This window comes from Nannobrachium achirus (assembly GCF_963921795.1).
Source record: "Nannobrachium achirus genome assembly, chromosome: 3".
NCBI classification, from domain to species: domain Eukaryota; kingdom Metazoa; phylum Chordata; class Actinopteri; order Myctophiformes; family Myctophidae; genus Nannobrachium; species Nannobrachium achirus.
This window is the reverse complement of record NC_137812.1, coordinates 35107134-35120408: the sequence shown is the minus strand read 5'-3', so window position 1 is coordinate 35120408 and position 13275 is coordinate 35107134. Positions and strand designations below refer to the sequence as shown.

Genomic DNA, 13275 nt, shown 5'->3' with positions numbered 1-13275 from the left:
AGAGCTGCTACCTTTAAACACATTTTAAATCTGAGGCTTTTTTGTGTTTTTATTATATTATGACTCTTGCTTTGGCAACGTAAACATATGTTTTCCCATGCCAATAAAGCTAATTTGATAATTGAATTGTAATTGAGTCCTAGCTGATAATGGTTTATATGTGCTACACTACCTTCTCTTATCTGTGTCATCAGATTCTGTTTCTGTCATGGGATCAGATGATGCCACAACGTGCCATTTAGTTCTGTTGCGACACACAGGTAAATAGTCCTGCATGTGCTTTGTTGTGTTTGTTTCTGCTCTAATTATGTAATGATAATAACTCAGTTTTATATTTGTGCATAAGTACACTAAAGACTAGTGATGCGCAGGTCAGCTTTTTTTCATAGCCCGCAGCGCCCACAGCCCGCACGGAACGTAACCCGCCCGCCCGCGCCACAGAACAATATACAAATCAACGAAGCCCCGCAACCTGCATTTAAAAAAAGATGGTATATCATCTCCACAATAGCTCATCTTTATATACGGCTCTTCCAAGTACCCAAAGTCGCTTTACAGAAAGGTCTACAGTAGCACAATATTGTCATAGGCTATATAAACAAACATAACTTGACCGACACAAAGTATTTATAAACAGACTTGTTTGGATGACAGAGACATTTAAGTAAAATCCTGATCAGCGACACGTTATGAATTGTTTGTGCATTCTCCTCTGCTGTATGGAAGCATAAACCTGACGTAATTCAAATGAAATGGCAAATGCGAAAATGAAATTGAAATAACAGAATTGCTTTTTAATTTTCAGGAAATGCACGCATTTTTGGAGACAAAAATGAATGTAAAATGCAATGGCGCTTACATTTTCCATGTACAGGTGCTCATTCTATGACTAAATTATAATTATAAATAAAAGATCATTTCAATTTTAATTTGAAAAGAATTACCGCTAATTTGTTGACAATATTAAAATGAAAATGCAATTTTGAAAATGAAAATGAAATAGAGAAATGCTTTTTAATCTTCAGACAATGAAAGCATTCTTTGAGACAAAAATGAATGTATAATGCAATAGCATTTCCATTTAATAAAAGGTCATTTGATTTAACATTTTCAATAAAGGCCACGCTAAATAATTGACAATATTAAAATGAAAAAGCTACTTTGAAAATGTAATTTAAATAAGGGTAATGCTTTTTATTTTTAAGCTAATAGATGCATCTTTTGAGACACAAATGAATGTATAATTCAATAGCATTTACATTTCATCTCCATGTGTGCTCATTCTATGTCAGATTGTAAAAGCAAATGCAAATCCCATTTGCGATTTCATTTTCCAATTGTAGCTGCTGAAAACATGACAGAATTCAAATGGTGCTTTGGCTAAAGTGATGGCGCAGGAAAGTGACGTCATAGGAGTAAACCTTCAACACAGTAGGTGGCAGACAGAGACAGTGTAAAAAAAAGAAAAGGTGGCAGACAGTGTACACACGTGCAGGACTGGCCGAGCTTCAGTCAAGCTCACAACGCTCCCCCCCCCCCACGACAACGATCGCCGCGACAACCCCCCCCACCCCCCCACGATCGCCGCGACATTCCCCCCCCCCCCCCCCCCCCCCCCCCCGCGACAGCCTACTCACATCTTGTACTCAAGTAAAAGTATCAATACTGCAATGTAGATGTACTCCGTTAAGTAAAAGTCTGGAATTAAATATGTACTTGAGTAAAAGTATGAAAGTATTTGATTATTTGGCATCAAAATGTACTTAAAGTAGCAAAAGTAAAAGTACAAAATGTTTGAAAATAGCCGATCTACAAGCTCACAACGCGTCGCGATGCGACGCGTTGAGAGCTTGTAGATCATAGAATAGGGCTAAAGTGCATTTATGTATGTTTTTATAATATAATGATGTATATCTGCAAAGTAACTAGTAACTATAGTTTTCAAATAAATGTAGTGGAGTAAAAGTACAATATTTGGAACCGAGATGAAGTGGAGTAGAAGTAAAAGTATTGAAAACTGGAAATACTCAAGTTAAGTACAAATACCTCAAAACTGTACTTAAGTACATGTACTTAGTTACTTTACACCACTGCTCTGCCAAGTTGATATTCCATAGTTGTTGAGCTGGGCAGGGATACATTAAATGAGGTGGAAAAATGTTTGATTCTTACTTGCAATGTATCAGATCAGATCCGTCTACTATGACCATTGGATCTCCACTGGGTGAGTGTCTGTCAGTGAGTGAGTGAGTGCAGTCGCCACCTACTGTACGGGTTGGGTATGTCAAGGTTATAAGCAGGCAGCGTTGAAGGATTACTCCTATGACGTCACTTTCCAAAGGACCATTTGAATTCTGTCAGGTTATGAGCGGCTACAATTTGAAAATGAAATAGCAATGTGGTTTGCGTTTGCTTTTACAATCTGTCATAGATTGAGCACACATGGAGATGAAATGTAAATGCTATTGAATTATACATTTGTTTGTGTCTCAAAAGATGCATCTATTAGCTTAAAAATAAAAAGCATTACCCTTATTTAAATTACATTTTCGAAATAGCCTTTTCATTTTAATATTGTCTATTATTTAGCGTGGCATTTTTTGAAAATGGTAAATCAAATGACCTTTTATATATACATTTAATTCTGTCATAGAATAAGCACAACTGTACATTAAATGGAAATGCTATTGCATTATACATTCATTTTTGTCTAAAAAAATGCTTTCATTGTCTGAAGATTAAAAAGCATTTCTGTATTTCATTTTCATTTTCAAAATTGCATTTTCATTTTAATATTGTCAACAAATTAGCTGTCATTTTTTTTAAATTAAAATTCAAATGATCTTTTATTTATAATTTTAATTTAGTCATAGAATGAGCACCTGTATATGGAAAATGTAAACACCATTGCATTTTACATTAATTTTTGTCTCCAAAAATGCGTCCATTTCCTGAAAATTAAAAAGCAATTATTTTATTTCAATTTCATTTTCGCATTTGCCATTTCATTTTAAATATGGCAGGTTTTTGCTTCCATACTGCTGTGCTCACGTTGTGTCTGATGGTGTCATCGAACGCAAATGTTGGCAAATGTCGTTCGCGGCCCCAACAGGAGCGGAATTGGGATTGTCCTCCTCGCACCAAGGAGCGCTCCAAGCCTCTCTGGCGCATTTTAAAACACACTCGCTCATGCTCGTATTCAAAACGTTGTATTCTTATTCTTATGGGCCTACTCTTATTTAGAATAAAAGGCAAATAAGAGCAGATGATTATTCTTATTTATTTTTTGCACATGAGAGTGGTGATAACCCGCCCGCCTGGCGCCTGCCAATTGAGTCTGAAACCTTGGGTGCCGCGGGCAACGGGTCGGCCCGCACATCACTACTAAAGACGTTTTACATAAAGAAAAGGAACTAACCAACTTTATTGAGAAATACCTTAACCTTTCAACAAAGTTCTAAGTGTACTATACTGTGTGTCCTGACCTGCTGTTGTTATTTTTCAGGGAGTGGAGCTGCTTGTCTTGCTCATTGTGATGGCTCCAGCACCTGGAGTGAAGTCCCACTTATCGTGAAAGCTGTCACATCCCTGAGTAGCCATACAAAGGAAGGCAGGTATGACACACACAAACATACACACACACTCTAAAAATTTGATTTTTACTTGCGTTGTGGCCAGGGTTTTTTTTGGCTGGATTATTCATGAAGCTTTCCCAGAAGAGAAAGATTGGCCGCTAGTTGTGCTGTTTTCCCCCCGTGAGGTACCAAAAAGATTTGTCCTCCACTGGACCCCATTCATTTTCCCCTTTGATCTTCTAACCTTAAACATCGTCATAAATACTTTATGGTTCCTGTCGCTAGTGGAAAACTGCCTTTCAATTACCATGATATGCGTTTTGTCCAAATATGGTCCCATTTATGTTAAAATTGATGATAAAGTTGCGGGGGGCGTGGACAACTAAACTGATACCAGCCGGCTGTGTTCTTCTTCGTGTGTTGTATTTCGGGAGGCTCCGACCACATTCTCCCATGTATCCCTGCGGTTGCACGTGACCGTTGGCAGCCAATAGCATTCCTTATGATTCCTGGGGTACCATTCAAACAATGATGGCGACTCCCATACAAGGGACAAAAAAGCGTCATTTTCGCCGCATAGAAACCAATGGCTTCGCACCGTCCATATGTTTTTTACAGTCTATGGTCCGTGACCCACAATTGGGTCCTGTTCGTTGGGAAACAGTGGCATACCACATCTAACTAGTTCCCAGGTCCAGGGATTGTTCGAGCCCCCCAAGGAGAAACAGGGTTGGGAATGACTGCTAGGCTCTCATAGTTTTGTAAACATAAACATTATTAAACATAATTATACTATTCACATATTTTCCATTTGCTTTACTTTTCAGACTTGAACTCCATCTTGTAGGAGGATTTAATGATGAGTCAAGGACATCTCATAAACTCAGCCTTAGCCTATTGGGTATGGTCTTTTTTGTAGCTTGTCTTTTTTATTACAATATACCACTCAAACCCTTGCATCCCTATTCTGAGCATATCATAATACAGTAGGTGAACGTTCTGCAAAACTAGGCTAACATTTGGCAAAAACAGCACATCTAAAAGCTCACAACGTGTTCAACATGACATTGTGAGCTTGCAGATGGGCTATTTTAGGCAATTGGTGTTGGGGGGCAAGTAGATAGCTGGGTGACCCCATCCAACGAAGTATATATAGGGTTGAAGTGGTCAAAGCAAATATTGGTTTTGTCATGTCATCATCATGTGCACCTTTTGATAACCATATCATGTTATGTTATGCCCTTCCATTTTGCAGCCGCATTTCAGAAACAGAAAGAGAATATTCACCTAGAAACATGCTGCATCACAGGTATGTAGGCATGGCTTAATTTAATTAATCTAATCTTTCTTAACACAGTGCATGTGTGAACAATATTCATCTCACCTAACCATTCTTCCATTCTATTGTAGAAATGAATGACTCTGTTGTAGATGGGAATCACAGACCTGTGATATATGGAATAGGTAAGAGATGAGCATTCTACACAGTCAGTCTACACAGGATGTCATGCTCACATTGGTAGTGAGCTGAGATATATTGGTGCTAACACTATGTTTGTGTGTCTGCACAGGTGTAAATGTTAAAACGGGGGAGGTATTCCCTGCCTCATTCAGTCATAAAGGTCCTGCAGAGAAGCTGCGTTCAGCACGGACCTTCACTGGAGGACAGGTAGCAATGCAATGCTACATCATGGTGTTTGTGCATTTCTGATGAGCCATATTGTTTTAGTGACCTGAAATGGGAAGAAAGTGTGCACCAGGGAGAATGGTCAACTGTGACACTAGAAAGTTATTATTAGCCCCGCTAGCAGCAGTGCTTGTTTGATCCAAAACATGTTACTAGAAAACAGATGGCGACCCCTACTGTTTTAGGTGCCCCCCATGGCCTTTCCTCTATTATTATAGTGCAACCCATAAGCCAAAATTCCCACTTGCACAAGTTAAAATCCATTGTAAAGATAGCCATGGAACCAATAGAGTGACCCTAACAGTAGAGGTAGCACCTTACTTTCACACACTTCACATGTTCTAAAAATGGAAACTGTTTTTTTTTTCTTTGCAGATGGCTGATATATATGACTCAAGTCATGGATATGTTAAAATTGGACCCTGCACATGGTCTCAAAATCTAGACATTGGCTTCTGGCTATCGCAAAGTGATGACGTAATTTTAAAGGTAAAGGCACTGAAGGAGATCTTTTATTGTCATAAAAGGTTTATTTTTGCTATGCCCCTAACTTAAGTGTTCGATTAAGTAAATATCTTGTTTAATTACCTTAGAATCAGAATCACTTTTATTGTCACATCATAGGTGTCAAACAGTGGGTGAAATGAATTTGTGTATTAAGCATTCCGCTGTCTCACTCTGCTTTTCTCTCCACCCAGTTCCTATCCACCTCTCCTATGGCAGAGCCGCCCCACTTTGTCCAGCACATCAAGTCTACCATTCAGTTCCTCTTAGAGCACCCAAGCGCTGACAGTCTGTTCCCTGGGGGCCAGCCCCAGCTGTACCACAGAACAGAACAGGGGGACTGGGAGAGGGTCCATCAGCCCTAGAGCCCCATACCCTCCCCCACTGCACCTTATAAAGCAACATGAATTAACCGCTTAAACCCTATATACTTAGTTACCTTGACTGGGGTCTATAATTGGTCTGCTCCTTTTCCCCTCTACGCCAAATCTGTTCACTGCATTGCATTGCAACGTGTTGCGAGCATGTAGATCAGCTGCTTTCGACAAATGCTTGTCCCAGAATAGGGACGATAAGGTTCATGTGGTTAACTGCTTTCAACCTGGAATCCCTATTTTGGACATGTCATTATAGATGAAGATTTGTGAAAAAATTAAAACATAGAATAGGTACTACTTATAAAGAGAATATATATAATTCCTGCGCGACACTGTCGTGCAAGTATAGAATAGGGCTTAAGTGGTTAATTGTCTCTTAATAGTGAGACACTGTGACCTCCTCCAGCCGATAGAGTTATAATAAGTTGCTCCAGCCCTTATGACAATTATGGCCATATACAGTTTTTTTTTTGTTCATTGTGGCTTAACATTGGGCAGTTTGACTATGCACTGATTAACAGGGAAGTATTCACTGTCTTAACTGGCTGGTCCCAGTACCGTGAATGAACCACAGCCGTCTCTTTGGTTGCAGTGCCTGGATTTTCACTTCTGTACGCCCTGTGTGCAACTTCTACCACATGCTGGATCACAAGGTAACAGGAAGAATTGGGCGCCTCCATCTAAAATTGGCTATTTTGTGCAAATGTTTTAAATTTAAATATTTTGAAAAGTATACATGATTATAACGGGATTTAACATTCGACAATTAAGGCCTTATATTTCTACAATTGCTACAAAATATCTAGTCATTTTGGTTTTAAACAAGAAGCTGAAAGGTACATTTAAGTCTGATAATGATGTACTGTGCATATTGACATCATGTATGTTTTTCATTACTTAAGACCCCTTTTCAAATATGTTAGTTTTTAACATTTTAGACAATTTTGTATTGAGGTCCCCACTCTTCCTTAGTGCCCACTCTTCTTGTATCCGATCATATTATAATAGCCATTGATTAGTCTTAAGCCCTTTGCACACAGGCGCGTTTAACCGCACGGATAAAACGGACAATATAATTTTTTGAAAAGAAAACAATGATTCTCTATGACCTCATGCACACCGGCTCCGAATTAGCCGTGCGACGAGTGGCTGCCGCCGTGCGTTTTTTTCTCGATCGAACCCAGTTCGATTCGTGCGTCTTGTCGCATGCGGTAAAAAACTCATCACTCCTTTTATGACTCCTTTTTGGATCCGCAGCGCCGATTCCGCACAGCCTTGCACACCAAATCCAATGCGTTTTATTCGTGCCGCAAACGAAAAAAACGCAACTGTCCTGTGTGCAAAGGGCTTTACAGTGGTTATCTGCCTTATATTGAATTGTTGTTAAATTTGACCTCCTTTGGAATATTTACAGTTAAAAGACATTTCATGTATTCTGAGACTGTCAGAATACATTTTGTGGACATCATACTCTGGGCAGGCAGGTTTGATCAGTATGACATAAGGGCAAAATATCAGTTTTAATTAAGTATTTTATCACATACCGTAAATACTGGTAAATTTAAATATACAGTATATTGCTAAAAGGCTACCCAGTATATAGTACTTGGAAGTCAGTCATCCATTATCAAAAAAATCAATCAACTTGTCATAACACAATTGTGCAATACAGGTAACAGGGAGGTGAAACTGTTGTTTATGCAGGCTTCCACGTTTGCAGCTCAGGGAGCAAGAAGAAAAAAAAAAGCATAAAAAAAACAGGATTAGCACAAAAGCCTAGCATGTTAAAATCAGTATCTTTTAATAAAAGAGGTCCTAAATACATGAAGTGCTATTCAGTATAGTGCATGTCAGTAACATGTTGCTTTAAAGTCATTAAGGTGCGTCAGTAAAGTCCAAATCAGTTAAGCACAGGCGACAGACTTTTTTGTTCATCAGGTTTTGCCTGATAGCTGCTAGATAAAAACTCTGCCACAGTCTGTTGTTATGGCTCATGATACTCCACTATCGCTTGCCGGGTCGGCGATGCAGAAGTGGGTCGAACAGGCTGTGGCTGGGTGATGTCTGTCCCTGGTGATACTGTCAGCCTTGTCTACGCATCGCCTGTCGTGTATTTCAGTATTATGACATCAGTCATCTCTATATTTGGGCATAGGTTCCTATTCCTATTAACAACACTATACGTTTAGGGCAATGGTGCTGACAGAGTATGCTGTTATTAGAATTGGTCTTGAGAGATAAACCTGACTCCAGTATAAAATTTAAGTTAAAAGAAAATGTTTATTTAAAAAATGATAAAACATTTGGCCTTTCCCATTACCTTCCCCGGGTCATAACATCAATGGTCATCAATATGTCCATACATGGAGAAATGTGTCCATGGGAAGAAGACCCAATCATTCTCCAGGTTTTATTCAGGATATGTATGACACTGATTTGAACACTATGGCACATTAGGAGTCTGAACTCCTTCCATTCCACTCTCAGAGTAAGACTTCAAGGAACCCTGAAGATCCCTTGACCTCTGTACTATACAGGGCTTGTTCTTTCTGGTAATATTGTCCGCTACTTTACTAAATTTGAATTTTGACAAAAATGTCCACCACAAGCCAGCATATGCATATATATCAATCGGTATGGAAAGTATCGGCATAATCCAACCTGAGATGTGGGTATGTATAAAAGACAAACATACAGGCAGGCAGCTTTCAACTTGTATTTACTGTATATATTGTGTTATGTATATACATATTACATGCTTCATGGGTGTGTAATGAATGCCTTTGTGTTTGGGTACATTTCTGATGATGCTGTTACACCTTTAAGTTGAGATACTGATGCATAATGTCTATAATATTGATATGGTTAAACTCTTAACCGTTGGAGCGTTAAAATTCTAAATTGAGCACATGTAAGACCGTGGAATGTACATACGAGACTGAATAAATGCAAATGTGGCCAAATCTAGTTTGAAATGTTTATATATTTTTTTGGTCATTCCCTTAATTTACACTTTACAGTATGTTCAGATGTGTAAAGTTTGAGTAGTTTTTCAGACACATTTACAGTTTATAAAGCCAGACCAAGAGGCAGCAACCAAAGCAGTCTATTTGTAGTTTTGTCGTTATGCTTCTATTTCATTCCCGTTTTTAGGTTGATTGTATACTTAGAAGTTCACTTAGGAAAAGCACAGGACAGTACAGTTCAGATAGGCCAACACAGTCTACCAATAGATTTTAACCCAAGAAAGCACAATGGCTTGTTTACATTGGGGGTCCACCACTGATGTGGGCCTACTCAATTCCTAGAGTGAATGTGATATATATAGGCCTACACAGTATATATATATATGTATATATATATATATATATATATATATATATATATATATATATATATATATATATATATATAAGTATATATATATATATATATATATATATATATATATATATATATATATATATATAATATATTTTTGTAGAAGGTAGGAAAAATGAATGAATGTTTTTTTTAGTGGCACCAGTAGGCTAAACCACGCCCGCCCACTGCTATGCAAATGAACCATTCTCTGCTTTTAGCTTGTCTATAATAAATTTCAATGGATCCCTATGGCTATGGTGGTGGTCTCTGTACTGCTACTGCTCCACCCACAACTCTTTCATATGCAACCGACGTCACGAGCCGAGTAGAAAGTGGTAGAAAGCCTGGTGACAGCAGCCTGCAGGTTACGAGCGGACTTAACGAAATACGAGCCGAGCGTCGTATCAATTTTACGCACAATACGCAGCGGCAGCACTGGACCATAGAATTCGCCCGGCGTCAGTAACCTAGAGTGGACACAGATTCTTTATGGTATACACGACATTATACATTCCGGATTCCATAATTATATTCCTAGTGTAGGCTGGCTATTCCATATTGAATGTTTTATCTCACGGAGACCATCTCACAGAGGACTATATTCTGAAGAGTGATTTTCCTTGCTTTCTGTTTCAAGTATTTCGAAATACGATCGTTTCGTATAAACATGAGAAATGCATTTGTAACGTTGAGACGCTACGTTAAACGACATCAGTGGGTTACCAACGTGACAATGTACGGGTGCCTGTACGCCAGCGGGGATGTCGTGTATCAGCTGGTTTCAAGGAGAGAGGAGATCAACTGGAGACACACGCGGAACGTGGCCGTTGTCGCCTTCAGTTTCCATGGCAACTTCAGCTTCTTTTGGATGCGATTTTTGGAGCGGAGGTTTCCCGGCACCTCTGCCGGGATGCTTCTGCGTAAACTGACCCTGGACCAGGGCTTCGCGGCGCCCTTAGCCGTCTCTGTATTCTACACGGGTATGTAGCCTACAGTTCAGTGAGTTCACTCACATCAGTGGTGGGAAAAGTACTCACATCTTTTACTTTAGTAAAAGTATTGATACTGCAATGTAGAAATACGCACAAGTCCGGAATTCAACATTTAACTGTGTAAAAGTACAAAAATATTGGTATCAAATTATATTTAAAGTACCAAAAGTAAAAGTAGGCTACAAAATGTTTGAAAATAGCAGATCTACAAGCTCTCAACAGTACTTGAGTAAATGTACTTAGTTACTTTGCATCACTGCTTTCTGGACAGTTAATTGTTAACAGAATATGAGTTATCTATCTGTCACCTTCAGAGTAGACTTTACTCCTAAAGACCACCATTTTCATTCATTACATAGCCTAGGTATAGAGGTCACATGAAAGGCAACAGAACATTATAGAGAAGTGTTTGATTTGTGAGATCCTGAAGACACATACCCTATACTTACGGCTGTGACATAATAAAATAAAAGAATAATGCATTTTGTTACGGCTGATATTAACCCCCAATAAGTTAACCAGCCGGCAGGCTAAGCCTGGGAGATAAAAACTGTAAAATCACTCACATGGAAACAATTGCTCATGAGTTTAAAAATGATTTACTTAATTTCAGTGACCAATTATTACAAAATACAATTTCCAATAAATTGATATGCAATAAATATGTCAATTAGTAAGTTTAACAGTGAGCAAATAATACAATGTGAAAGTGCTATAGTGCGATAATGCGGTCAACAAAATATGTCCCTCCCAGCTCACCCTGCCTTCCAAATGAACAAACAGCCATGGATGTGAGCAGGTGAGAGACATCAATTTATAGCCACTGGTGGCCACCCACAGCGACACACCCATAATGAGGTGCCAATGTGGTGCCTCCATCAATCACCATTAATCAACCCATTATCATCAGTGCAAATACAAAATAAACCCTGTTTGGCTCCTACACATTTAATGCATTTGTTTTGCTTTTGTCTCCCTTAGGTGTTAGTTACTTGGAGGGCAAAGACGACATTCTAGAAGACTGGAGGGAAAAATTCCTAAACACATACAAAGTGAGTTGGTGGAGGCAAAAAGGGGATGGTGACCAACACCCTTTTCAACAACCCTTTTCTTCACCCCATTTATATTTCTTCCCTATTCATTTTATTCCTTGGTTGAGATATTTGTCTCCTAACAATGTGTAATGCTCATTTCTAGTGTCTCTGAATACCCAAATTTTGTGGTGTTGTCATAAATCACTGAATGTTTATGATAATTATATTCTGTTTGTCTTCGTTCAGACAGGGCTGATGTTCTGGCCATTCATGCAGGTAAACAAAACTTCTAATTTCTCTTTAGTGACATTTATTTCAATGTCACTTCTAAGAAGATGACGTCAATGTCATCTCTTAGAAAGACTGATTGATTGATTGATTGATTAACAGATTGATTGAATGAATTATTGAGTGGGTCAATATTAAGTGATGATAGAATGCAGTCATTTGATTAGATCTCACAGTATTTGCAGAGAAATGTATTTCTGAAAATAACACCGCCTCAGCACAGTATCGTCTTCCATAAGTTTGGCTCTGTGAAAACGGGCGAGTGTTAATTTATCCATGAATAATCACATGGACCTGCAAAGGACAACTTTGTTTATTTACAACAAGTGTTCATATTTTAGATTGTCATTAGGGAAAAGAAAAGATAAGTGTTAAAATGTTTTCATTTACTGCGTTCTATAGTTTTTTGGAATTTGAACGATTTTTATTTCCGTGGGAGGGTCGTACAAGTGGCTAAATATGTATTTTTAGTAGTGTTACTGTAAATTACTATTTACAGTGAAACTACTAGCCCCCATAAGTCATATCTGCCCATGAAAGATTGCGGTGCATCTTGGGAATGGCCTTATTTTGTCTAGAAAGACATATTTAGCCACTTGTACGCATGCCCCCACCCAAATAAAAATCATTAAATTCACTAATTGATAGAAAGCATTAAATGAAAACATTTTAACACTCAACTTTTCTTTTCTCTAGTTACAATCTAAAATATGAACCCTTGTAAAAAAAAAAAAAAGCTCCAAGTTGTTACATTTCTACTCTCTCTGAGTTAAATTAACCCTGCTTCTTTGTCTGTCCATCAGTTATTGAACTTTGCCTTTGTGCCACTATACGTGCGGACCACCTTCACTGGATGCTGTGCCTTTGTATGGGCTACGTTCCTGTGCTTTTCACGTCAGAGTGGCGATGGAACCGTTGGTGCTGCGCTGGCTTGGATGCTTTCATCTAAAGGCCTCTCAACAGAGCTCAAGGATGAGAAGGAGGGGTCCAAAGGTGACCAGACAGTCTCCAAGGAGAATTCAGCTACATCAAAAGCTGTGAAGACAGAGACGTAAGTCGTGTATACTTTGTAGCACGACTGTGTCACTTGCTGAAAATAATTTATTTATGGATCATATTTTTGAGCGACTGACACTGCACAATTTATGCAAAGTATAAATCTGGCACAGGAATCCTGAAACCTGAACTACCGGTACTAAAGAGTGGCAAATGTAAAAAGAGGACAATTAGTGCAATATGGATTCAAGGAACAACAGGTTAAACTTGCAAACCCTGTGGCAAGCAACTTCAACTTGAAAGAGTGTATCCAGTTATAGTTTTACAAAGAGTTTATTTATAATATGTGAAGTTGTAGCTAACTTTGTTTCTTAATCTTTTATCACTACACAAATATGGCTAACATTGTAAATATTTAAATCTCAGCATATCGTCCCTCCTCTGAAAGGAGTACGTGAT

General features: G+C 38.5%; 2 protein-coding genes across 4 annotated transcripts in view; both read left to right on the top strand.

The window, feature by feature from the left end:
- Positions 1-9031, top strand: part of ntan1 (N-terminal asparagine amidase) — a 10628-nt gene extending 1597 nt beyond the window's left edge. The window contains exons 3-11 of one of the 3 annotated variants that reach the window (XR_013961820.1): positions 195-260; positions 3506-3614; positions 4403-4476; positions 4831-4884; positions 4986-5039; positions 5147-5244; positions 5638-5751; positions 5961-6957; positions 7098-9031. Coding sequence is in view for 1 of the 3 variants with exons in the window: in XM_080721307.1 (XP_080577433.1) it covers positions 195-260; positions 3506-3614; positions 4403-4476; positions 4831-4884; positions 4986-5039; positions 5147-5244; positions 5638-5751; positions 5961-6131 (740 nt within the window). In the remaining 2 variants the exon portion in view is untranslated. Of the gene's footprint in view, positions 1-194; positions 261-3505; positions 3615-4402; positions 4477-4830; positions 4885-4985; positions 5040-5146; positions 5245-5637; positions 5752-5923 lie in introns of all 3 variants that reach the window. The other 2 variants (XR_013961821.1, XM_080721307.1) reach the window with 2 other exon arrangements.
- A 1142-nt stretch (positions 9032-10173) lies between these two features.
- On the top strand, positions 10174-12875 carry LOC308282199 (mpv17-like protein; the record flags this gene model as incomplete). Its single annotated transcript, XM_080722544.1, has 4 exons — positions 10174-10486; positions 11480-11550; positions 11779-11808; positions 12624-12875. The coding sequence occupies 4 exons, from the start codon at positions 10174-10176 to the stop codon at positions 12873-12875; spliced, it is 666 nt and encodes a 221-aa protein (XP_080578670.1).
- Between the last annotated feature and the right edge of the window lie 400 nt (positions 12876-13275).